Source organism: Anoplophora glabripennis, unplaced genomic scaffold (genome assembly GCF_000390285.2).
Source record: "Anoplophora glabripennis isolate ALB-LARVAE unplaced genomic scaffold, Agla_2.0 scaffold47, whole genome shotgun sequence".
Lineage (NCBI taxonomy): Eukaryota > Metazoa > Arthropoda > Insecta > Coleoptera > Cerambycidae > Anoplophora > Anoplophora glabripennis.
In genome coordinates, this window is record NW_019416342.1 from 719,755 (window position 1) to 746,437 (window position 26,683).

Below are 26,683 nucleotides of genomic sequence, written 5' to 3' on the forward strand. Positions count from 1 at the left end.
TTATAACATTATATTTAGGTAATTAAAATACTGTGCTTTGTACGTTACAAATGAATCTAAACATGTCTACTGAACAATTAGCACAGTTCTCTACACACCACACCGAGCGATCATGTGATTAGTCTGATTGGTTGAGCCAAATCAGGTCATGTAAATTCACGCTTTTATTCATATATTTACATCAAATATAGTAAAAATATATAAAGGATTAGGAATAACACATTTTAAAACGCAAAAGTACACTGCAAAAACAAAATATACAGTGAAACCGGTAATTCTACACAATGTATCATGTATATTCAATTCATTTATATTTTTATGTATAAAAACCATTACACTTATATGAAAAGTCTGTTTCGTAATGCTAACAAATTATCTATTACTTTTTTAATTAAAATTAATTTTACATATCGCATCTTATGTGCCAATTTTGTACATTTATTACAGCAAGATGAGGGGAAAATTAGCGAATTTTTTTACTCTGAAATTTTTTTTTAGAAAATTGTTGGTTTTGAGGTCAGAAAACATGTGTCTCACCAGCAATACGATATACTGCCTTAGTTTTAACAGGCAAGAGATTACATTAAAATAAACAAAAAAGCCTTATATGACATGGGTCCTAAACCCAACCATTTCCGAAAAAAAAAATATCAAAATCTACAATTTGATGTACAAAAGTTCGATTAATTAAGTAATATTGACATAACTGCGTGCATAGAATACCATAAAATACAATGTTTATCACTATTTTTTAACTTCTTTATGCTTAATTCTAAAAAATAATTAGCGTTGTAATAAATTTAAAATTCGATAAAATTCATATCGAGCAATGTGGCAACGGCGCGGCGGTTAACACGAGGTACTAAGGTGTCCACCAATACGCAATTCATTTGGTGTCTGGAATTCGACCGTGTCAGAGTGTTTTTTGCGTACCACTATTTCCTTTTGAGGTGTTTCTCCTTGCTTTTTTGAAATGTTTATCCTACGTGAGTATCACGATATGTTATTAATTTATGGGGAGGATCGTCGCAATTCTGCTAGAACTCGACTCATTTATTATCGACGTTTTTCCTCTAACAGAAGAACATTCTTTCAAGTTTCACGTCTTCTTGAAACTGGTACTGTGATTCCTTCGTCCTGAAAATCATAGCCCAAACCGACAAGTGGATGTCAATATGGAAGAACAAAGTTTAGACATTGTTAAAAAGACCCCAGGCGTAGTATTCGAAGCATGGAACAAAAATAGTTGTTTACATTTTTATTATTCCGAAGGACAAGTCTGCCGCGTGCATACGTGGTGTGCATCAGCCGTGTAGCATTAGGTCAAGCGCTGTTGTCACGTTGTGATTAAACTCCCCAATATTAATACTCGCGCTGTATTTTGAAAACTGTTAATATTACGCCCCTGTAGTATATAACTTTTTTGTTCATATATGATTCACTCTGTCTCATGGTGAAGTAATGTCAGTCAGACTTCTTACACCATGTATATGATTTTTCGCGTTTTGTGACTAACAACTGCAAATATCTCAATGAAGATACATTTTTTCGATATATGGTTTCAAATAAAATTTGTTCACAATTAAAATTCCTACAAAATGTGGAAATTAATATTTTGGAGCCAAAATAATGGTCAATTCATTTTTAAATAACGAAAGTGTATTAGAAAAAAGAAAATTGCGGAAAATTCTTGGAAAATCTTTTATTACCGTTACCGAGGTCATCATCTTGTAGGTTTTCCAGAGTGTACATTACGAATTTTGCGCTTTTTAATATTTTCAAGAAAAATCTGTTTTCTTTAAATTTTTTTATTGACTGGACTGAATATTAAAAAGTAATAATTTGTAATATAATGAACTGAAAACTTAAATTTGATGACAGTAGGAAAGAAATTTTCTGGAGCTGCAATTATATCAATACAATTTTTTTATTTATTTGTAATTAAAATTTACACTTTATTTATTATTTTTAACAATTTTTTATGGACTTCCATATCAAGGTTTCTTATGCAAAAATGCTTCATCGCTGTGGCAAAAACATTTCAAAGAAAACAGATTTTAACTTTCCTAGACTAATTATACCATTTAATATCTAGATTCAGACACAGAGCAAGGCTAGTTAAAATTATCTTGGGGAGTAGATACACCTGTATTGCCCCGGTTTCGTGATGTCGTCCCTAAATGAATAGACAGAGCGGGTTTATATGTAGGAAAGTGTTTTGGACTTTGAAATATCACCGGCGCTGGATGCTAAATTTCCCATTTCCCAGTGGATTGCCTGTATCACAGACCGACGAAGACAACACCATAATTTATAACAGTACGCGGAGCAAGACAGAGACAGATAGACGGTGAGGAATATATGCCATCCCTCTGAAACACAATGGTCATGTCATATTTCTGCAAGGAACAAGTCGTTTTGCATCTTATTACTTTTTTAATAATGTGTATGGTGCTGGTATTTTATTGCTTCTTTCTTGGAATTAAGGTAGACGAGACTTCCACCCGGGTTATTATTAATATCTGGCCATTTTGCTCGAGAGTGATCTATTTATTTATTTTTATACCACTGGCTTTATCTAAATTGGTATCTGCTACGCAACGCAACTTACGAGCAGCGCTTCTTTGAGAACAGTTTATGTCGAGACACTCCCATTTAGATCTTGATTCTATTAGATTAAATTTCACGGCTTGCCATGATCAGTAACATTTCCTTTTACAAAATTTACCAAATACTGTAATTGTCTATTCAAGCTGAATTTTATTCAATAGAAGGTTGATTTGATCAGAGCTTTTTACCAGGAAGTTTTCACAAACTTCCACCAACCATCAGTACTGGGCCACCTTGTACATGCCATTTTTTAATTTCCTGTTCGATATTAACCGAAATAATAATTTTTCCCAAAATTGAAATGTTTACTTTTTCGGTCCAATTTCAGACAATTTACTGGGAGAACAAGTCACAATTAAATAATTTGTTGTAAAACATTTTTTTTTTTTAATTTTTTTATTACCGTCGTTTCGGAATTTCGTTTCGGGATTATTTTTCCCATCTTTAGATAAAATAATAATAACCATGGATCATAATATTTGTCCTTATTATTATTTTATCTGAAGATGGGAAAAATAATCCCGAAACGATCGTAATGAAAAAATTTTTATAAAAAAAATTTGTTTTACAACAAATTATTTAATTGTGACCTGTTCTCCCAGTAAATTAATAATTATTCAAGAAATTACATGGTCAGAATGAAAAAAAAAATTATATAGTAATAAATATAACATTTATTGAACGTATTATAACTACTTTGTTTATATTTATTTGTAGTTATGTTGCAGTCTGTACAACTATTAAACATTGGCTGAACTTTACTTTAATTACTTTAATTATTTATTATTTACTCGAAAGTCTGCCATATTGTTGTTAATTATTTCTTCGTCGACAATATTATTACTATTAGCTTTTTCTTTGACTCTCCTTCTAAATAATTTATTTCCTATGTCTAGTTTATTTGTAAAATATTTCTCTATACAGGGTGTCCCGGTACTTGATACAAAAATCGAATCGGATACAAATAGATGAGGTCAAAATAATATCAGTTCTTCATATAAATTTTTTTCATACGGGCCTTCGTTAACAAGTTACGGGCCCTCAAAGTTGAAAATTGAAATCTTATTTTTATTTACAGTCTCTAAACTATTAACTTCAGCGTGATCCAAATTTGGTGATCTATAACATATGTATGCATGTGTTATCGATGTTGTTTTTGATGTTGTAATTGAAACTTCATTATGCCCAGAACGCCAGGGACGGACTATGCCCAATGGTTAACAACCCAGAATTTTTGCATAGATGACGATCGCAATCTGCCTGCATGAAAAATAATTTCGCTGAAGAATTTGCCAACCTTTTTGGTTCAACGCGGCAAAATTAAGAGTTTAGGAAACATTTGTGATTCTATGTTACAGTGCACATCGAGCGGCGCCTCTACCATTTTTTGTGTTTAATTTTTAATTGGACATAATTACAATGTTAGAACCGTACATATTTTTAAAATAATGGCCTACAAAATGTTACCGTCTGCTAAAGTAATTTTCAACTAACACAATTTATTACAAATAACACAAAATAGAAAAACAAAACAAGAATAAGTTAAAGTAAGTTAAGTATTCAACTACAATATCGATGTCCATTCAGACGTTTCTCAAAAACGTATATACCTATTAATTATTACCCACTTATTACCCAATAGATCCATCCGTTTTTGAAGAACGTCTGAACGGACATCGATATTTGGGGTTTTTGAAAAATAATTTGGAGTCACTATTAGACGATGTTCCATTAGACACCCGAAGAAACGTTTGGTTTATACGAAGGGACTCCTCCTCATTTCAAAATTGTGTATGAAATTAGACATATCTGCATTGTGTTTAACAATAAATGGATTGGGAAAGTAGGCCCAATTTCATGGCCACCACGTTCTCCAGACTTTAAACCCGATGGACTTCTTCCTGTGGGGATACCTGAAAAGTATAGTGTACTCAACCCCAGTACAGACAGAGAATGAATTGCTACAAAGAATTCATTTCCATTGTGATAATATTAGACATACCCCAGAAATGCTTTTCCGTGTACAAATAAATAACATTCATAGACTTAGGAAATGTGTGGAGGTGGAAGGTGCCCATATTGAAAATGTATTTTCATAGTTTTCTTTCTTTTAAATTATTTTTGTAACTTACTTAAACTTATTTTCTTTTTTTTTCTATTTTGGGTTGTGTAAAATGTGTTTGTCAAATTCTGTTAGTGAAAATTACATTAGCTGGCAGTGAGATTTTCTAGGCTCTTATTTTAAAAAGATGTACTGTTCTAACACAGTAATTATGTCCAATTAAAAATTAAAAACAAAAAATGGTGGAGGCGCCACAAATATTTCCTAAACTGTTAATTTTACCGAGTTGAACCAATAGGAAAATTCTTCAGAAAACTTATTTTTGATGCAGGCACATTGCGATCTTCATCTATGTAAAAATTCTGGGTTGTTAACCATTGGGCATAGTCCGTCCCTGGCGTTCTGGGCATACTGAAGTTTCACTTACAACATTAAAAAGCAAACTGTACGTATGTGTTATCGATCACCAAATTTGCATCATGCTGAAGTTAATAGTATAGAGACTGTGAATAAAAATAACTTTTTAATTTTCACCTTTGAGGGCCCGTAACTTATTAACGAAGGCCCTTATGATAAAAATTTATATGAAGAACTGATATTATTTTAGCCTCATCTATTTGTACCTTTTTTGTATCAAGTAACGGGTCACCCTGTATTATCTGGTGCTTGAATAATAAACGTTTCAAATTGTATATTTGACGAAACGTTTGACTTCTTTGGTTTATAGTTGTCATCTTGATACGTAATTTCAAATATTTTGATATATCAATGTCTTCCTTTGTACTAAGTGTTGTTTTCAAAATGGAGTAATTTGACCACAATGTAGGTGCCTTCAACTTTGTAGATAAATCCGAAAAGTATGCAATTATAACATTTTCGGATCGAGAGGACGTATTTTTCTCAATGCAATAAGTCTTGAAACGTTTCTAAGCGAATTCGTACTTCTCCTTAGATTTGTTAGGTAATAAATTTTAAGTCACATTTTTTGCAACTACATACTACCAACTCTAGTGATGCCCTGAACACCTGTACATCATCTTCGGTGTCCATTTTAAATATTTTTTAATGCCTATATGTATTTTAATTAAGGTAATTTTTAAATAATCAAATAATAAATTGAAATAATCACGTTATCTGGGAATGAAATAAAATTTTAACGTAACTTTACTCTGCTATTTTTAACAAATTGAAATAATCGATATCTTAATTCTGAATATTTTGTGCCTCGAAATGTTTTTATTAATTTGTGGTAGGTATACAATTCGCTATCAAAGTTTAGTCAAACTTTTTAGTTACCTTTTAATATCGCCAATACAATCTAGTTGGTAATGAGAATCATGAACGCTATTTTTTTTTATTAATTGAATTTATTCTTAATAAAAAGTCAAAATTTTCGTAAAAAATTGTTTCAAAATTGTTATCGCAATATGGTTTTTTCTTGTAACGTCGCGAGTATATTTTCTTTAATAAATGATTCTCAATACATATTTAAACAAATTTGTTAAATTTAAGCATTTCCGTAAAAAAAATGTGCGAAACAAAAATTTATTTCATAATTCCAATATAAATCTGCGCGTTTCCTGAACATGTATGTCCAAATTCCTATCCCCATGAAATATCTGGGCGTTACATATTAATTTAAAAAAAAAAACTGAAAAACGCGGCTACGTATGACATCATCGGCTATTTATCACTGCTGGAATTTTCAGTTTCCTATTCCAAGAGTAAACGATTCCGCACCTCCATTTTAATATCGCACATGATGCCGCTATCCTTCCTTGTTCTTGTTTATTGTTGAAGTTAGATTGTATCATTACACCGTGACAGTTTGACTGGTGTTGCAGGATGAAGAAAAGTGAAGCCGCCGCCTGTGATCCTGCGGACTCCGGGGGCCAAAGCCGGCCTGATCCTGATACTTTAGACCCCAAATATAACTTTAGAATTGGAATATATGGGTGGAGGAAAAAATGTTTGTACATTCTCATCCTGGTGCTGCTCGTCATGGTTATCGTCAACCTGGCCCTCACCCTGTGGGTGCTCAAGGTCATGGAGTTCTCGTCGGTAAGTAGGGGATCTACGTCTACGTCGCTGCTGCTTAGGTGCTTCTAATGGGCTATTGAATAGAGGATTTTAAAAGGAAATATGACGTTCAAGATATTTTATTACATGAATCGTTCAAATGGTCATTTTAGATGAAAAAACCGCGGATTGCTATTAAATTAGAGGGGTATTAAATTGGAGATAGATGTGAAAATGCACCCTTTCAGTTTTTTTTTATTATAACTCGAAAACGAAGCAAAATTTCGCTATAGTTCATAGGAAAAATTATTTAGAGAATCGAATTTCCCATCAAATTGCTTATTAAAAAAAAAATAAAAGGAAAATTTTATGCAAAAAAATCAATAAACAATTTGAAAAAAGCAAAATATTTTTTTATTTTTTTTTACTTTTTTGCCTCTAGTTTTTTTTGTGTAAAGATAGGTATAGGCATTGTTTCATAGAAAAAAGTAGATAAAATTTCCTTCAAAACAAGAGGTTGTAATGTATTTTTGGTTGAAAATTGACTGATATATGACCGCTCAAACTTAGCCAATTTTTCGATTTTCGCCGCGTTTACTTTTATACGTTCGTTTTAACCCTGTTTTTTTGGATATATTCAATAGCCTATAATGCTCGGCAATTCATCCGTGATTTAATTCACCATTTTGATCAAGAATCTAGTTTTGCCATTTACAACCAAGTCACAGTAAATAAAAGCAAATAGAATGTGAATGAATAATCAAACTAAGATTTTTGACTGGGTAAATTTTCTCTCAAAATCAACGCAACTAGGTATTTTTTGTTATGACACACCCAAAAAAATTGTGGTATTTATCCATTATGTTCTGTCAGTTTAAAGAATTTTTGTAAACATTAGTAAACTAGTGCTCAAATTATAGTCTGTGCCATGTTTTAAAAACTAAACAAGTCTTTGATATAAATAGGATTTTAGAACAAGAATTAACAAAAAATATTTTCATGTTTCGTCCCCTCTCATTTGTTATAAAGTTCCTCTCCAATTGGGACCATATTAAGCTGAGTCATTGTAGTTACTTGTATGATGTCAATAAATATCAATTTTGGTGTGAACAATATTTAGTAATTGAATAACGTTTTTCCGATAATTTATTTGAGAACAGCGCGTTTCAAGCAATTACTTTTCATGATTCTTCCGAAATGCTAGTCGTGATGGGTGTTCTGTGTAATACGAGTGTGAATTAGAGACATGAGACAGAAGTGTATAACAAGTACCACCATTAACTTTTTACTGCCTAGCATCGTAAATCTAGATGGCTATTAAAATGGGTAATTTGGAGTAAATTTTAAGTTGGCACAGCATACTCATATTGTGTGCAGCATTTAAACTGGTTTCACACATTAACTGAATTTAGATAAGATCACATACATGTAAAAGCTAGTAGGTGTGTCGGTTGATTTAGTGACTATTAGTTCAACATTAAACATGGATTCGAGCTAGCCATGGGCGGCATATTTAATGTAGAATTTTAAAAATCGATACAAAATTAAAATTACAATTTGAATAATAATTATTAAAATTTATTGGAGCAATAGAGACAACGTTCTGTTCTGATGATGCTATAGTTGCTGCAGATTTTGGAATGCGACATCACTTTCTGTCACCGTAGTGTTTCCTCGATAATTTCCATGTAAAATCTTGTTTGAAAATTGACTTTTATTTTCTATAGAGTCTTCGATATATCCCTCAGCTACAGAGGACGAACGCCAACCACCGTGCCTTTTAAGGCCTACAATATCTAGTCCTTGGTTTACCAGAATAGATATTTATCACCTGGTACCTAAGGTTTAGGACAGTTTTCCATCTCTGTCACAAAAAGAAAATTGGGTGACTGTACTGTAATTCGATAACCTATTTTTGACACAATACGGGCAATTCCCGGAAAGTCAAGAAGTTTTAATTAAGGCAATACGACCATAATGCTCCATTAATTAAAATGCTCAGTGACGGCGCTTTATCTGGCACTTTTTCGGTAATATCGCCGACACGTAATGAATGCATTATTTTCGCGTATTAATGAGTAACAGAAACAACTGTTGCGTCTCAATTAAGAGACTTTTAATTAAGAAAATTTGAAAAGCTTTTTTCACTTGTGTCTGCTCTATATTTAACATCTTTATTTCACGACCTCGGGATATAATTACCATAGAGGGTTTCGGATTCATCTCCGAGGAAAAGAGGCTTTATTTTATTTTTATTATTTCGGCTCCGCTTTTCAATTGACAGTCCACGCCGCAGACGCTGTATTATAAGAATTTTTTAATATAATTAGAAAAAACCATTCGCGTCTGTATCAAAAGGAAAATAACGGCAGTTATTTTTTACGGCAAGGAGATGATGAAAATTTAATTACCCCGACGCAGCTTCACCAACTTGTCAATCGGCTACAACTTCTTGTGTGAAATTTTAAATACGTATTTACAGGAGCAATTATGAAAACTAATTAATTTTATTTCTTCCATAATTAATTTATAAATGTACACTTTTACTTATCATCGATGTTGTTCAAATAACTGTTATACTTGCAACCTTTATTTAAATTATTCAACGTAAAAAGTACAATGTTTTAAATTTGGATTAATAATTAAAGCACATGTCCACATAAATCCACCACAAACAAATACAGTATCCCGTACTAAACCAGAATCCTCCATTTCATCGTTAATACTAGATTCGTAATTGACAAGATAAATTACGGTCTGAACACAACAATGTCAGTAAATCATTACCTCCCCAACTAGCACAAATGATTTTATAATAGCTGAAAGACCATGTAAAATATATTGCGATTATATCAAGAGCTGATGCTCTACAGGCTTTAACAACGGTTTTTCGTTGTCTATTCAAAGCTACCTCCATCCAGATTACAGAATAATTTGCTTTTATCATATACGATAAGTTTCAAACCTAGCAAAAAGTAATCAACGACGAGAGTCACTTTGAGAATTGAAAAAATAAAACAAATGTAGGACCAATAATTAGTTTTTTAAATCACCTTGCAATAAACTGTTTGTCAGAAATTATTAAACCTCTTGCTGGAACTTTCACCTAGCAATTTGGTTACTGATGAATTGAGAAATGGATTTAAAGCCCAACCAGTATAGAACAGCTTTAGGAAGAATTGTTTTCAACTACCGAGAGACAAAAATTCAACTATTTGCTTAAATTTCTGCTCTGAATACGGAAACTTCTCCAATAATAAGGTAATGCGTCTGCTCATAGAGCTAAAACTATCATTTATGACAAGACTACGACCCTCTCCCTACCGTTACATAATTACAGAACCCTTACTAATCGGCGATAACCTAATTATGGGGCAACCTTGATCAGATTGCGATGAACGCCAGACATGCAGTGAATAATTATTAGAGTTGAAACTTCTATGTCCATATTTTCTAATGAAGGACCAATACTATTATTCACCACAGAAATTGTTGAAAATTGATTAAAATTACTTTCACGATACATAAAATTTAATCCGGTTTTCAATTTAATTCAATTTTCAATAGTACATACTTGAAATAAAACTGTCCAATTATATTTAATTTTTTGTTCAATACTTTGTACTTAAATTTTTTCACCCTCTCTGGTATGGGACATTTTGAATTAATATGAACTATAATCGTCCAATTAACGTTACCGGAAATCTCAATAAAAGAATTAAGCTTTTGTGGAGATTCCGGAAAATAACACTGCATATTATTTCTTATTCTTCACTATTCAAGAATTATGTTACACTGAAATAAATAAAGAAGTAAAGCAAATAGGAAATCTCTAACTAAAACAATTTTAGAATAACATTGAAAAAAATGTTATTTCGTGGTACTACATTGAGTTCTTGTCCCTTCTTCACAACGCCCAGTCAAATTTGTGTGGCGAGGTGTCGTGTATTATTATTTATTGAATAACAACTTGTTTTCAGCTTGAAACACCAAATTTAATCTACTTCATTCTTTTTATTTCAGGAAGGAATGGGTCACCTGAAAATTGTTACCGGGGGGCTCAGGTTAGAAGGCAAAGCCTTCGTCTTGGATAGTCTAATAGCAAGTAGTATAAAGTCAAGAACAGGGCAACCGATAGTGATGGAGTCTAGTAAAAATTTAACTTTAAAATCAAGACATAAAAACGGAAGTTTAAGTAGTTGGATATTTTTAGGTAAGTTGCTCAAACTTTTAAAATTGTCACCACACTATGTAACACACAAACAAGATGTGTCATGATGAATAAATACAAAATATTGCCAAAGAAATAAATTGTAATCGAAAAAAGATTGGAAGCAGTTAATTTTTTGTTACTTAGACAACATTGAATTCGATTTTTTTACATTCAAGGTTAATTTGATGGTGATTATGAAACACAAATATTTTAAAAACTTGTTTTAATATTAGAAATTATTGAGATTCCGACAAAGCTGTCAAAATTTTAACAAAATATTAAATATCTCTAAAACGGTGGCTGAATTTAGCCCTGTTTTTTGATAAAATTATGCTCATTGTCCTTGTGTTACAATTTATTAAAAAACGACGATAAACCAGTACAAAATTGTTGGAATATGAGATAACAAACGAAATATAATTCATTATGATGATATTTACAAAGTACTCAAATTGAATGCATTTATAACTTTACATCTGTTGACGCGGTACATAAACAGCATTACAAACACTGTGCCACTTACATTCGGGAATTTCGAAGTTCGTAAAACATAATAGTGTTTATTTACCAATAATAATTGAAACAGCTGCTACCTATTAACTTATATTTAATTTGGCTCGGACCCAATTTTAATTTTGCAACATCAAGATCTGGAAAAAGGTATCTGTTTTAATTTTAGCGCTGTTTTACGCGAATTTTCCAAGCGTAAATGAACCAGTACAATTCGCAAATTTTACATCGTCGTAAAATTTAATTCACTTGATAGTGTGTTTATTCCAAAATTAAGAGATATAAATCTGGTGATAAAGTTATGTTATTGACACGAAACGTCAATTGACCATCTTTTTACGCCAAGAATTAAAGAATATATTTTATTTTTTTCGTGAAATGCTTTGTAAGTTAAAATAAATGAGAATAGTTGAAAGAATATTTTAGTCATTAGTTTATTATTTGAGAAAAATGTTCAAATAAGTTAAACTGTCATAATTAGCATGTTTGTTTACTGTTTTGTATATCGACTTGAATTAAATGCATTCATATTCGCAAATATCGAAAATTTTACATGCGAAACAACTCTAATTTTATTGTTTAAGCAAATAGCAAATCAATGGGAACATAACACATCGCTATTTGAAAGACATGAATCCTGGTCACAATCCTGTTCTGAGTATATTCAGCTGTCTTCGTTGATCAACGTCTTTGATGCTGAAATAAAAATAAAGAACGGTTTAGATCCATTTTCCGTGAACCACAGTGTCCGTTTTCCGTCGCTATTCAAGCCAAACTGACGAAAAATCCGCAAATTTATGTACTTTAGCATGGTAATCCGACTAAACGGTCGTTTAGACTGAGATTTACAAAGAAACCTGCCCCGCGTTATTAAAAGACCAAGAAAGTTTTAACAAAGCCTCGTTCATTCCAGGAAATGACCGCTTCGAGTGCCTAACAAACAGTTTCAAAATTATGGACGACCGAGGAGTGCTCCTGTTCTCCGCTAACGCAAACGAAGTCGTGGTGGGCGCTGAAAACCTCCGCGTCACCGGAGAAGGGGGCACGAGCTTCAGCGGGTCCGTCCAAACGACCCTCGTGCGTGCCGAATCTGGGCATGAACTGAGGTAGGTATACTCGATGGGTATTAAAATGAGATTTTCCGGTTTGTTTTTCATACGGACTGTTTCCAGTACAATGCAACAATTTTGCTATCTCGGAAACGTTACCACGTTATCAATAATTTTGTTTCCTCCATGTTGGTTAATTATACAAAAAAATTGAAACACTATATCTCAGACGCGTTCATTTTTACATGAAAGTTTATATAAACAATTATTTTGATTTTTACCGGAGGAATCTGCCCTTAAAGTTTGTACGAGACGTTCAGATTAAAAATAGATAATCTTTCTAATGGAAATATTTTTTCATTTCTAAAGTCAGTTTTTCGCAAATATTGAAAGTAAATCATAGTATTCATATTCCCGAAAGTATCGTGTGGGCAACAAAAACCGAAGGTTACGAGCTAAGCGAACACATGTTGCGGAATAGGCCATGAATAAAGGAGGGAGCCCTGTATCAAGTAAGAGAACCCTAAAGTGGCGATGTAACAAAAGAAGTAATGCATCCTGGAGTCGTAAAGCACGCCGAGGCTCGCTGTATATTGAACGGTTTAATAGAAGGGTAACAGATTGTAGGTATGCCGAGGCGGCACTTCGGCACGCCAGACCACTATTTATAATCATAAAATTTATAAGAAAGCCAAATTAATATGCACGAGAAGTTTGAAAAGCAGATGGTGTCATAATTATTACCCGCAGCACCATCCAGACGATCTGACAGAGCCGCCTTTCCGGCTCTTTGCGAAGAATGTTTAACAGAGGAGCGCGTAACAATAAAACTTTAATAATATTTTAGTACAGCAATAGCTGTTCGTCAGAAAGCAGCGAATTGTTTCTCCATCCCTGTACAATGGTAACAGCAAGTGTCAATGACAGCACTTAATTACAAAGTCCGCCAAATGTACCTACTTTTTTAATAGAAATAAGTCACGGAATTTATGTTTTATGTTTTTCACTTCAAAAAAAACGTACAGTTGTGTAGTATATGCTCTAAGGTTTTGAGTAAAATCAAATTCCCCCACACCTTATTAGCTAAAACCATATCAGTAACTAAATAAGGGGGTTATTCTGTGTCTTCTGTCGGCAGCAGCGGCAGAGTTCGCCATCTGTAGCTGGTGCAGCAAACGACGCACTCGGAAACCACAGACTAAAAATGAATTAAGGAAACTTCATGGGAAAACACAATTAGAGTAACCTCTAATTCTACTATATAATAGATGTCGCTGCACCATAATGGCGGTAAATTTAAATGTAATAAAATACACTAAGAATAAAAAGTATCCATTCCATTTTTTTATTTTTTACGACTACAACTGACATAACTGAAACAAGCCCCTATTAATTCCACCCTCGAAGAGATGCCAGAAACTCTCTATTCATATTTTTCCAGGTTGGAGTCCCCAACGAAGACGCTGGCTGTGACGGCCTCGAAATCAATCCACATGGAATCCCTGGGCGGAAGAATAAAAGTGAACGCCTTAAACGATATATCATTAAAGTCTGAAGGGGGCGCCGTGAAGCTAGAAACCAGCTCCATAATGATGCCCCTAATTCCCATAGCCAACTTGTCTAACCGACCCGCAGCTTATAGATCTCACGACGTGTACCAGCTGTGCGCTTGTGAGAGCGGAAAACTGTTCCTCGCTTCCCCCCATAGTGAGTGTGCTTCGGAGAATGACGGTAGGGTGTGTCGATAATCAAGAGAGTTATTGGATATGTGTCAGAAACCTGTACTGATTTTTTAACGTTAAGTCAAACGCTCTTATGGTCAATCGTTATATACGAAATTGGTATTAACTATTTTAAATGGAACTCAGTAGGTACAAGTTTTTTTTAAGCCCAATGTTTTAAACTTATTTTATATTTATCAACAATTTGACCCAACAAGTCAATTTTGCACTGTGTATAATACAACAATTGTAGGGAATTGCCTTAACTTCAATAAATTGATAAGAAATTGAGGGACAATAAAACCAGTACTGCCACCGCGAACTCAGTCAAACATGGAGGAGCCCACGTTGGGCGCCATTTCTTCGTTGACGTTGGGCGCCATTTCTTCGTCGTTGGTCCTCCATGTTTAACCGACTTCGCCGTGGTATTCCTCAGTTCTAATTTATCGGTCAGTTTTGGGTATTTTTATAGTGGCGTAATTTTTAATCAGGCACACAGTCTTAGTTTTTGAGATGGACATAGTAATTTTCGCTAACAATTATTTTGTTCCAGTTACAGCGAACTGAAACTACAAAATATTAAAAGTTTTTTGACATAAACGGTAATTATTGCCAAAAATTATTAAATTACTATATATGAAAAATTATTTACTATTATTATTTATTATATATTTAATAAGGGCTTCTTAATTTATTTGAACATCAACCTGAGTAATTAAAAATGAAACCAATAATGAAAAGTATCTAAAATCCTATAAATCGTAAAATCCATATTCTGTAAAAATGTTACCTATCAATTCCACCAACTAATAAAATATAAAATAATAAATTATAAATACCAGTGGGCGTTAAAAAATCAGTAGCGTTCTGACACATTTTTTTATAAATACTTTGTATAATTGACAATGTTAATAATGTACATATTTTGTAAAGCATACAGAACTGTATACCTTATCCGTCGTAGTCATTTTGTTGTGCTTTTCGACAAATACCAAATAATAAACATATTTCAAAGGGATATTAAAAATGGAATTAATTAAAATAAAATTGAATCTAACCAACAAGCAGTAATTATTATTAAACTAAGAAGTAGACAGAGCATTGCTATTAAAATATTTTATAAACAAAGCGCCAAATGAATTTGCAGTATATTTGTTTTACAAATAAACATTTTAACCAGTATTTATATTATTTTATATTTGCCCTTTTTACCGTTTCAATCAATAGCAAAATATCTACGTTGGATACTGTAACGTGTATCGTATAACGCAATATATTGTATAAAAATAGGAACAAATTATAAATTAAGTTTATAACATATTTATTTTTTATTAGAATATGCTAAAAATGTAAAATTTTAGTAATAAAATTATTATTTAAACATGTACCCTTTATTTACTCCTTTGACCCTCCCTAGTTAATGTATCACGACCTCACAGCCAGTCCACGATAAAGATAAAAAGTATAAAAACACAAAACATATAATACGATAAAACCAAAAACTATGGCGGTTTCTCAAGCTCATGCTCGTTTCCGCCATCTATGAAAGGATGCGGCGCCATCTATACGTTAAAAGTTCAATTAATTCTCCTGTGAATGTCATGCTACAGTTGGCTACCTGCTAAAGAATTCTTTACCAGATTAGTACAGCTTTGAACGATAGATGGCGGCATGAAAATTTTGAACTATTTAATGCAACTTGACTGGTAAATCGACACAAGTACAAGTAAGCGCGTCACTTCTCTGATCAAAAAGTTGATTGGAATGATGTATTTCTATTAACGCGAAAATTTTAAAAAAATTAAATTGTTCATCTAAAGGCAGTACCGTACGAATCTAAGGTCAATAAACACGCTTTAATGGTGGGTTTTTGTGCAAATGCCTCCGTTAAGGAAAAAAATGGAGAATTTCGAAAATTGGAGAAGCTAGACCCGATTTTGTTCAGATTTCCTTGAAAAAAATGTCAAAAAATTAAAGTGATCATCTCAGGGCGGTATCGTACGCAGCAGGGGTCGCCGAATACGCTGGGATGGTTGGCTTTTGAACAAGCGCTTCCGTTGAGAAAAAAATCGAAAATGTCGAAAATTAGAGGAGTTACAGAGAAACTGACTGCAGTTTTAATTTGTTAGAAAATTTATTTACTTTTTGTTGGCTATGGCCCTCTTGAGGTTTTTTTTTGTAACTAATTGATGTATCTTGTATTGTGTTCATAGTATCATAGTTCAATAGTTCAGTGTTCAGTGTTCAGCATGTTCAGTGGTAGTTTGTTGTGGTGTGGATTGCAGCTTAAAATTTACTACATAGCTCACAGCATACTTCAACTTCAACCTTCAACGTTTATAATTTATAATACAGTAATACACACTTTTCAACAATGAAGTTAACTATTAAAATATCGGAATCTATTATAAAGGTATTTTTCAGAAATTCGTAAAATAACATTATGAAGTGTAGCTATCAATAACTGTTTTTAAAATGAATTGATAGGATTTACATGGACATTGTATTAAGCATATGTTAATAGTATCATTTTTTAGAGACTTTCTAATGCAAAAGAACCATGTTTCGGAAAATTATATGGATCTTTTTTTGAAAATACTTNTTGTATTGTGTTCATAGTATCATAGTTCAATAGTTCAGTGTTCAGTGTTCAGCATGTTCAGTGGTAGTTTGTTGTGGTGTGGATTGCAGCTTAAAATTTACTACATAGCTCACAGCATACTTCAACTTCAACCTTCAACGTTTATAATTTATAATACAGTAATACACACTTTTCAACAATGAAGTTAACTATTAAAATATCGGAATCTATTATAAAGGTATTTTTCAGAAATTCGTAAAATAACATTATGAAGTGTAGCTATCAATAACTGTTTTTAAAATGAATTGATACGATTAATACATGGACATTGTATTAAGCATATGTTAATAGTATCCTTTTTTAGAGACTTTCTAATGCAAAAGAACCATGTTTTGGAAAATTATATGGATCTTTTTTTGAAAATACTTATACAGTGCTTGGTCTACAAGTGGACATTGAGAATGGAATAAATTTAGTGTATTCGTATCCAGCTGAAGTTGACTTTTGTGGTGTGTTTCAAATAAGCGATGGGACATTTGATCACAAGAAAATAACAGAATCTGTTCATAAAGTAGATGTAACTGATAATCCTATATTTATCTTTTATGAACTTGGCTCACAAAATAAAATATCTGTTAACTTGGTTACAAATGATAAAATAGAGAAAGCAAATTTTATTACTGTCGGTGAACAAGATATTTATTCCGAATTTTTGCATATTCGTCTAAGAGGTAATACATATAGTTTTCAATTTTATATATACTTATATAAATAAAATTAATTACATTAGGCGAGGTTCCATTGAAATGTGAGGCCAGTATCAAATCAGTTGAAGAAATGTTTGATAAAGTTAGAAAAACAATGTCTTCTGGTGCAATAATATTTAAAATTGCTAAAACAAATGTCATTCTTTTTGGAAACGAAGTTGAACATGGTTTAGTAGGGGTTAGTGGTCAACCCACTGTGGTAGATATGTGCGAGGAATCTAATGAAATTGTTGAAGGTATACCGAGGAAGAAAAAGACACAAAGTTTTAATTTGGATATTTTAGATGTTAGTATTCTCAAGCGTGTTACAAAAGATGCACAAAATATCATAACAAAGGAACATGCACCATTATGTATATTAGAAAAAAGTAGGTTATATTTCTTAATTCATTTTTCATAGTTTAATATATTAAAAATATATTTTTTTCTAGAACCAGTCCAAGCTCTCGATACAATAGTTTACATCGATTCCCTAGCTATGATCTACCGTCACACAAAAGTAGCTCATCTCTACGAAATTCTCTTGGAATGTGTTATTAGATATTTAAGGTTATATGAACACAATTTAATAAACCATATACTGGATACCCCAGATTTCGCAAAAATCTCACGACTTGAAACATTCCATTTTTACCCCTTAGAGTGTGGACATTTCCTAACGAGGTTGTATCCCAAACACAAGACTGATGAATCATTAAGTAAGTGCAAAAAATGTGTATTTTGATTGTGTTAATTTTTGAGGACCTGCGATAAGTATTTTGTTGTAGAAACTCTACGTCAATTATTACATAAGCAGTTGTTATTAGATGTAGTCACACCAGTGTTTCGTAGGGCAAATCGATATAAATTCAAGTATGAGAGAAGTAACAACAGCCCACTGATTAACCCTCACGAAGGAGTAAAACCTACAGATAATGGTAATTAGAGTAGAACCTTTGATAATATGTCGATTCATTTACATGTGAACTGTTCTGGAATGACTTACGAGTCCGTTATTAGAATGTTATCCTATTTATGATTTTAAGGTGGAGTGGTAGCGTTAGTGAAAGGCAAATATGAGTATTATCATTACTGCCAGAACAAAATGGATGATAACGGTTGGGGTTGTGCATACAGATCCCTCCAAACACTTGCTTCATGGTACAAACTGCAGGGCTACGTCGACAAGGAGGTGCCCTCTTTCACAGACATCCAGAAGTGCCTTGTAGATATAGGGGACAAACCTGCTAGCTTTGTAGGCTCAAAACAGTGGATCGGTTCGACAGAAGTCAATTTCGTGCTAAATACATTACTAGGGATTACTTGTAAGATACTCTACGTCAGTTCCGGGGAAGAAATGGGATCAAAAGGTCCAGAATTGGTGAACCACTTTGAAAATCAAGGATCGCCAATTATGATCGGTAAGACTTTGTTTTTATTGAGTATCACAAATATTCGTACTTTGCTCACAAAATTTGCAATAACGATAACACTACTGAATTCATATTGATTTCCTCCTTTTTGTTACATTACATTATATTAACCATAGGCGGAGGCCAGTAAAGAGTTTAACTTAACATAAGAATATTTCGTTTATATTTATATGTATTTCTAAATACAGAAAAATGTTCAATCTAAGTATTTAAAAATATATGTTTTGGCTGAATGTACAGTCAAAGATCCTTATTTGCGGGAGATACGTTCCAAAAATGTACCACGAATACGGAGCGGCATTTTGTATGGAAATATAGGGGATACGTTCCAAAGTTACAAAATAATAAAAATATATAATAAGTGATTTATTGAGATAAATTTTAACAATTTTAATTTTTATCAGCTGTGCATTATCAATTTGTTTCTTAAAAACAAAACTTATTTCCATAGACGGATCAATTTTTATAAAGAAATAACAAAGCTCATTTGCCAACGGTAAACCTTCACTCATGTTTTTTAAGTTTAACGTCATATTTATCGAAGGCCATAGTGGCACGCAAAAACGAGTGGCGTCAGCGGCAACTTTTGTCAAGGGACTTTCTTCTTCACGGCACAGATTTGCTTGAATATAAATATTTTGATACCTACTTATTTATTTTGACAATTTATTCTAAAAATAGAATATGTATCGTTAGTTTTGGATCCGCTAACATCATTTTATGTCCTGAACCAAAATATTTGGCGTGGCTTTTTTTCCGATGGCAAAATAAGAAATTTGATATTTTTCATGTAGGTAACTATAAAAATTTCACTTCAAAAATCAAAAAGAGAGTTGTAAGTTATTTTAACAAAGCGAAAACTATTAAGCCAGTATATAAATTAAATTATTAATTTTGCTATAAATTATGTTTGTACCATTATTTTATTATAATGGTACAAACACTACTTTCTATTTTGTGTATATAAAAGAATAAAACATTTAATACATATACTGGCTTAATAGTTTTCAATTTGTTAAAATAACAACTCTCTTTTTGATTTTTGAAGTAAAATTTTTATACATGAAAAATATTAAATTTCATATTTTGCCATCGGAAAAACAAAGTGCCACGCCAAATATTTTGTTTCAGGGCTTAAAATGATGTTCAAGTATTGTAGAAACAGGATATCCTATTATTTTGGAGCGGCTCAAAAATTTCATTTAAATTTGCTCAGGAGAACCATGCACAATTTTTTGTTCCGTGAATTTCGAATCCGCAAATAAGGAGCTTTAACTGTATGTAGGTAGATGGCATTATTGTCATGTTCAAGGTATACGAAATATTTTTTTGTTAAATTGAGCCCTTTATCCATCTCATTAAATTATTTTTTCCTGTTGTAATGAGCTTTTTTAATTGTAGGCGGGGGAGTTCTTGCACACACAATACTGGGAGTAGATTACAATCAACAAACGGGTAGCATAAGGTTTCTTATATTAGATCCGCATTATACTGGGGGCGAGGATCTGCATACAATACAAAGTAAGGGTTGGTGCGGTTGGAAAACTGTTGATTTCTGGGATAAAAGTGCCTATTACAATATGTGCTTACCTCAGGTTCCTAGAGATATTTAGGTATTATGCATTTGTTTTAAGTGTAATTAATTTGTTTTGGTATTCCTGTTAAGCCACTTTGAAATTAATTTTGTCTTATTTAGGCCACAGATCAGTTATTTAATCTTTATGATTCAAAATAAATGTGATTATTTTGAAGAAATAACATTACGTTGGGGTTGGTAGTTTTATTTAGTTGTTATTTATTATAAACTTCAAATCATCACTCTCGACTTCTAAAAATAACTGAATTTTAAATATAGTCACAATAAACATTGTTTACAAGACGAGGCACTTTTTTATTTCTATTCTAATAAATATGTAATACACACAATTGTTTCACTAAAAACACTAACCCATTGTCAATAAAATTGTCTTGAAGATCGTTCAAAATTCATAGTCAAAAATTAATATCTATAAGAAGTAATTTCCAAACCGTTCTTTACCATTTCTGCATCAATCCAGTCTCTAAACAACGAAACTTTTACGTACACATCGGGAACATCCTCTCCACATCCAATACCCCACGAGACAATTCCTGCTTGGTGATACCTATAAAATGAAATTAAATTTTTTAAGACTATTCCGCGTGCTTATACAGGGTGTCCTCCCTGGAACTGCGTCGATCGATGTCTAGGAAAGTACTGTTTCGAAAAATTTGAAAATTTGGCAACATGTCAGTGTCCCTGGGGGCGAACACAACTAAAATATCTAGAACTCTCCAGTACTTCCGGTTATATCGGAAGTCGCCACCAACTTCGTTATTTTAAATGGAACACCCTATATTTTTTTTACTCTGTCGTATGCAGATTGAAATTTCTTTTCAAACCATATAATCATTGTTAGGCTGGCTGTTACTACTTTTAGAGATATTTGCAATTTTCTACTTTTTGTACAGTTTTTCTCGTATCAGACCTGTTGTCAAACAGGCCATGACCAGAAACACTCCAAAAACAATTGAAATAACATGACATTTGTCAAGTTAGTTGTCAAATTGTTATTATGTCTGAATAGTTTTTGCAGAAAATTTAAATAAAAATGCCTGGGGATCGTTTAAATTATACTAACGAGGATTATTTTAATTTATTTGTCATTTATGGAAAATGTGACAAAGTGATTTCATGAATCTGCTGCTTTGTTCCATATATAACAAACAAATCAAAATAATCCTTTTTATAAGTTTAATTTAAACGATCCTGCTGCATTTTTATTTAAATTTTCAGCAAAAACCTATTTACAGACATAACAATAATTTGACAACTACCTAACTTGACAAATGTCAGGTTATTTTAATTGTTTTGGAGTGTTTCTGGTCATGGCCAATTTGACAAGTCTGGACAAGTCTAATACGAGAAAAAGTGTTCAAAAAAATAGAAAATTGCAAATATCTCTAAAAGTAGTAACGGCAACTCTAACAATGCCTATATGGCTTGAAAAGAAAATTCAATCTGCATACGACAGAGTAAACAATACAGGGTGTTCCTTTTAATATAACAAAGTTATAGCTGTTTGAAATTATCAAAATGTAACAGCAAAAACAAAACACCTAGTATTAATTGTTTTAATTTATTGGTATACCATAATTTAGCATTACCTATGCCCTTTACAGGTACCAAAAATCCACTTGATATCACCCTCCTGAGATGAGTTACTAGCATCTCCGCGAACCCTTGACATCTGTCAAATCTTTTCTTTAAAAATTAATATCTCAAAATCTATAACTCCTACGTATAGAGAATATTTAATAAAGTGACCCTCATATTTCACGTAGAATCCGAAAATGCAATAATAGGGTGTCCCATTTAAAATAACGAAGTTGGTGTCGACTTCCGGTATAATCAAAAGTACTGGAGAGTTCTAGATATTTTAGTTATGTTCTCCCTACGAATATTGCCATGTTGCAAATTTTTCGGAGTAGTACTTTCCTAGATATCTATCGACTCAGTTCCCGGTGGTACACCCTGTATATAGGGTATAACTAAGTGGAGGTCCGTATTTTACAGTAATAGTTTGTTCCTCTGAATATTAATCTGAAGGTATATTTTTTTATATCAAATGGATAGCCGAAATATATTTCGTTTTTTAAACTGCACTTACTCTCTCGTCTCTTGTCTACGCCGCTACTGGACAGCTCCAGAACTCAGTTGTGTCTGCGTACTTATCAGTGCTGTCTGTTATTACTTTTTTAAACTAACAGTATAAAAATAACTGAGTGATAGAGAGCAAACAGCAATGGGAAATAGTTTTGCAAAAACAATGGTCCATCTAATTGTTGAGATTGCCCATAGTTTTAGGGGAAGTTGGGCCACCACGGATCGACATCATCATCAAATCTAAAAGGTGTCTCAAAACGAGGCAATTCTTAGCTTAAACTGTTACAATAATGGTAAATATAATAAACAATGGGGAGTATGAAAATTACAAAAAAAATTTTAAAAATTAAAAAATATCTATTTCCAAAAATCAAAGGTAAATATGACCTCTGTTCAAAGTTATACCCTATATAATATAGTTGACAAACAGTCAACCTTGGAAATTAAAATATTTAATGGCGTCTTTCCCATAAAATCACCTGTGTTCATGGTATAAATAAGCATAGCAGGAATTTTATGGGAAAGCCGCCATCCAGTTATTTTCCTTGCCAAGTTTGACTAATTATATTATACATAAACAATGCTATTGCAAAAAGTAAGTATTTGTACTTCTGTGTCACTAAACTTGAATTAGGAATATCCTAATTTCTGACCTAAAGTATCAGCAATTATGGTTTAACAAACGTGCCAATAAATAGTCACACATACCTCTTCGGTTGACCCGGAACTGGACACACCAATGGACTACCACCATCGTGTGCACATGTATTTCTCTGGTTTTCTGTAACAGCACATAAAAAACTGTTATGTAGTCGAAAGAATAGACCCAAGCGGGTAGCACGCAACAGTTCGAGACATTTGTCTTTAGGAATAATAGTAACTTTAAGCATTTTAAGATACACTTCGTCATTTTGATCAGCTGCTCTTGAAATTATCCTGCACTGGGAATTATCTAAATTCATTCCTTGAGGTGGTATGCATATTGAGTTGATTTTTTCGGAAATTTCAACAGGTTCTTTTAAAATGGCAAGGGCTATGTCGTTTTGCATTGTCTCTTTGTTGTATTCTGGATGGATAATAATTTTAGATATTTCTCGAACTGTGTTACCTTGAATAAAAAGCATTACGTCAAAATTTTGTATTGTAATAAAATTTAAAAAAACCACGAATAGTAAGCAGTAAGTTTGATAAGAACAAATGGAATTCTACCTATCCGAGCAGACCAAATTCCATCCTCATTTATGCAATGGGCTGCTGTAAGAATGACACTTGAGTGGACTAAGGAAATCCCACATTTATAGGAAGGAGAAAAATCTGTTGACTTTTGATAAAATAATGCTGCATACCAGGGAAAAAATCCAGAATTTTGGTATCCACAACCGTGATATTTCTCGGGGGCTTCTGTAGAAGGGAAAAGAACTTCTTTCGAAATGTTACAGCAGACATCAAAGTAACCCAGACAAGGCGTATTTTCCACTATTCTAAAAAATATATGATATGTAAATTAACCATATATGTAAATTGATGCTTAGAACTTGTTAATTAGCGTACAGGGTGGTCCTTAAGTATATTCCAATTTTAAGGAGGGCGATTCTTTAGATCATTTAAGGGAAAAAGTTCCTATGAACTTATGTAGTAAACCTATCTTAATTTTGACATAAACGATATTAGAGTTTTGTAAAATATGTCTATACTTAATGATTTTGAGGGCATTTAAGTAGATTAATAAAAACTTGGGCTGGTGACACAAATAAAAGAAAAAGAAATTAATAAAATTTATAGGGATATTCAAATAACGTTCCACTATCATCTTTTTTTTACCTTTCTATCTAGGAGAAAATAGTAAGTAGCAGTTAGAAAATTTTCTTCTTATTTTAAAGAAATATATAAAAAAAACAATTGACTGGTGTGTATCGAGACAATAGTTTTAAAATTAGCCTTTATTTATTCATATTAAATAGGCTAATCAAATTTCCAAAAGATCCGGTAGTGTCGAAATTTTGAAGTTCTTAGTGACTACTTTCCGAGTGTCTCTGCTATTATAGTTGCAACTGCATAGAAAACAGGCGAACTCTTTTGAAATCCGCCTAAGTTTCATTAAATCGCGTTAAACACTTTTCGAGATATTAACGTAGATGTGATAAAACCTTAACGCACCATTTCTATGCCATTAAGGTATAGTCACAGAAGATAGTTGTTTTATCTTCTGTGGTATAGTTTAAAATATGGTAACCAGAATTTAGAAATTGGTAATTGGTTAGGAGCACATAGTATTAGTTTTAGAATAAAGAAGGATAATCTTCCTCAAAGGAAGACGTTTCGTCATTTTACTATATGGTCTAAAGTATTTAGCTGCAAACTAATTAAGTTCATTTATTATTGAAACGTACGTAATTATAAGGACCGCCATGTCAGCATGTATTTTGTCTCAGCTCTAATTTAAATAAAAGCTATCCATATATTATTATTACCTGGGATCGAACAACCCTTTGCCATCTGTAAGTAAATCTCCAGATTCATGCGAACATTGATAATAAGGAACGCAGGTGCAATTTTGTTCTGGTTCATTCTTGATGTCTATAGTGATTTTTCCAAAAGAATCAGAAATTAAAGATACTATTAAAATAATAACGCAAATTTTCCCCCACTCCATACTTCTACATGAAAAAAACTAAGTATTTTGCAAACTATTTCTGTTATAATTTCTTGATATGTCATAAGCATTCCAGGTTTACTATCTATTTAATAAATATATCGGACGGCCATCACCAATTTTGATCTAAAATTTAAATCCACCTGATTCCTTTTTTAATAAATTATGTAGTAAAATATATATTCTTACCTGTTTAATCGTCCTAGCAACTCAAACGGCACCTGTATCAGTGTATCAAAAGGAAAAAAGTTCGAAATCGGCAACGTAAAGAAATGAACGTGGTTCTAAAAAAAATGTAAACAAATTTTCAAATTTGTTTTTTGACACCCTCTATAACCTTGGAATGAGGCGGTCTGCAGAACCGGCCTTTAAATAGGGCGAATCTTTTAATTATCTTGTTTATTCAACTTTTAAATTAAATTGTTATTTTAGTTAGATTTACAATTTATCTTCGGTGAAAAAAAAATTTATAGTATTTTTTAGTTGTAGTTTTATGTTATTAAAATTATAGTTTTATTTAAATTAATATATTCGAGTTTTGGAAATGGAAATTCTGAATAGAAACTGTATTGTGATAAAATTGAAACCATCTGAATCCTATCTTTTGAACTAAAAATTATTGTAATACTGTATAAGAACTACATAAAACAAATACTGTATTGAATCATGAAGCTGTATTGAATCATAAATTAAGCTGTATTGAAATCACGAAACTGTATTGTACTGAAATCATGAACTGTTGAATCATGAATGTTGAAATCATGAAAGATGAAATACTGGAACTAAGTATAAATACTTACCTATTTCAAAAATGTGTTGTTTATTCCTCGAACTCTTCATTATGGTTTTTTACAGAAATATTCGTTCTCAAAACCAATATGTACCAAAAAAAAAATCTTAATATCATTAAACTTCTCTTTGTAAAAGCCCACATTTTGTTTTATTAGTACTACCTAATTTAATGATCTTGAAATATGTATTTCATTGGAATTAGAGCATTTTTATTGCTACTATAAACTGGATTTCCCAATAATGTAACATATGTACTAATTTATTAACTTATGTGGTTTTTTTCTTCAAATTAAAATTCATTCCCACAATATAAAAAACAGTTTCCAACATAGGTATGTGGAACAAATCATGAAGTAATATTTTTGACCACATAATTAATTCACTTAATTTCTACACATAGAGGTTGAATTTATCAACATAATTAAATTAGTATTAAAATACTACTTTTATTGTAAAGGCATATTATCCTACGTATTTTAGCTATTCTAAATTTAGACAAATTTTTTTAATTATTGATTGTAGGTATAACTGTGCATTTGTCCTTGCTGTAATAAATACTAATATTTTTTAAATACTATTAATGAAAACAATACTTGTAGTTTTTAATTT

At 32.1% G+C, this 26,683-nt stretch overlaps 3 protein-coding genes across 7 annotated transcripts in view; 2 read left to right on the top strand and 1 right to left on the bottom strand.

Annotated features, from left to right (window-relative positions):
• Positions 1-14,792, top strand: part of LOC108906440 (gamma-sarcoglycan) — a 44,554-nt gene extending 29,762 nt beyond the window's left edge. For both annotated transcript variants that reach the window (XM_018709678.2, XM_018709679.2), the window contains exons 3-6: positions 6,517-6,733; positions 10,715-10,904; positions 12,328-12,520; positions 13,905-14,792. In XM_018709678.2, the coding sequence (XP_018565194.1) occupies positions 6,518-6,733; positions 10,715-10,904; positions 12,328-12,520; positions 13,905-14,211 (906 nt within the window). In that variant the 5' untranslated portion in view covers position 6,517 and the 3' untranslated portion in view covers positions 14,212-14,792. The remainder of the gene's footprint in view (positions 1-6,516; positions 6,734-10,714; positions 10,905-12,327; positions 12,521-13,904) is intronic.
• A 2,118-nt stretch (positions 14,793-16,910) lies between these two features.
• LOC108906473 (ufm1-specific protease 2) lies at positions 16,911-20,823 on the top strand. Of its 2 annotated transcripts, XM_018709741.1 has the most exons (8): positions 16,911-17,003; positions 17,130-17,496; positions 17,556-17,768; positions 17,817-17,900; positions 17,964-18,230; positions 18,300-18,449; positions 18,558-18,932; positions 20,346-20,823. In XM_018709741.1, exons 1-8 carry the CDS (start codon positions 16,965-16,967, stop codon positions 20,555-20,557), a joined length of 1,707 nt encoding a protein of 568 aa, XP_018565257.1. In that variant the 5' UTR covers positions 16,911-16,964; the 3' UTR covers positions 20,558-20,823. The 2 variants fall into 2 exon arrangements, with proteins under 2 accessions (XP_018565257.1, XP_018565256.1); XM_018709740.1 differs by having other exon boundaries at positions 17,556-17,900.
• An 88-nt stretch (positions 20,824-20,911) lies between these two features.
• Positions 20,912-26,603, bottom strand: LOC108906475 (tryptase alpha/beta-1-like). Of its 3 annotated transcripts, XM_018709742.1 has the most exons (6): positions 26,083-26,603; positions 25,472-25,566; positions 25,101-25,408; positions 23,839-24,110; positions 23,338-23,737; positions 20,912-21,088 (listed from the first exon to the last, which is right to left on the bottom strand). In XM_018709742.1, the coding sequence occupies exons 3-6, from the start codon at positions 25,280-25,282 to the stop codon at positions 20,944-20,946; spliced, it is 999 nt and encodes a 332-aa protein (XP_018565258.1). In that variant the 5' UTR covers positions 25,283-25,408; positions 25,472-25,566; positions 26,083-26,603; the 3' UTR covers positions 20,912-20,943. The 3 variants fall into 3 exon arrangements, with proteins under 3 accessions (XP_018565258.1, XP_018565259.1, XP_018565260.1); XM_018709743.1 differs by lacking the exon at positions 26,083-26,603 and having other exon boundaries at positions 25,472-25,707; XM_018709744.1 differs by lacking the exons at positions 25,472-25,566; positions 26,083-26,603 and having other exon boundaries at positions 23,839-24,105; positions 25,101-25,277.
• Between the last annotated feature and the right edge of the window lie 80 nt (positions 26,604-26,683).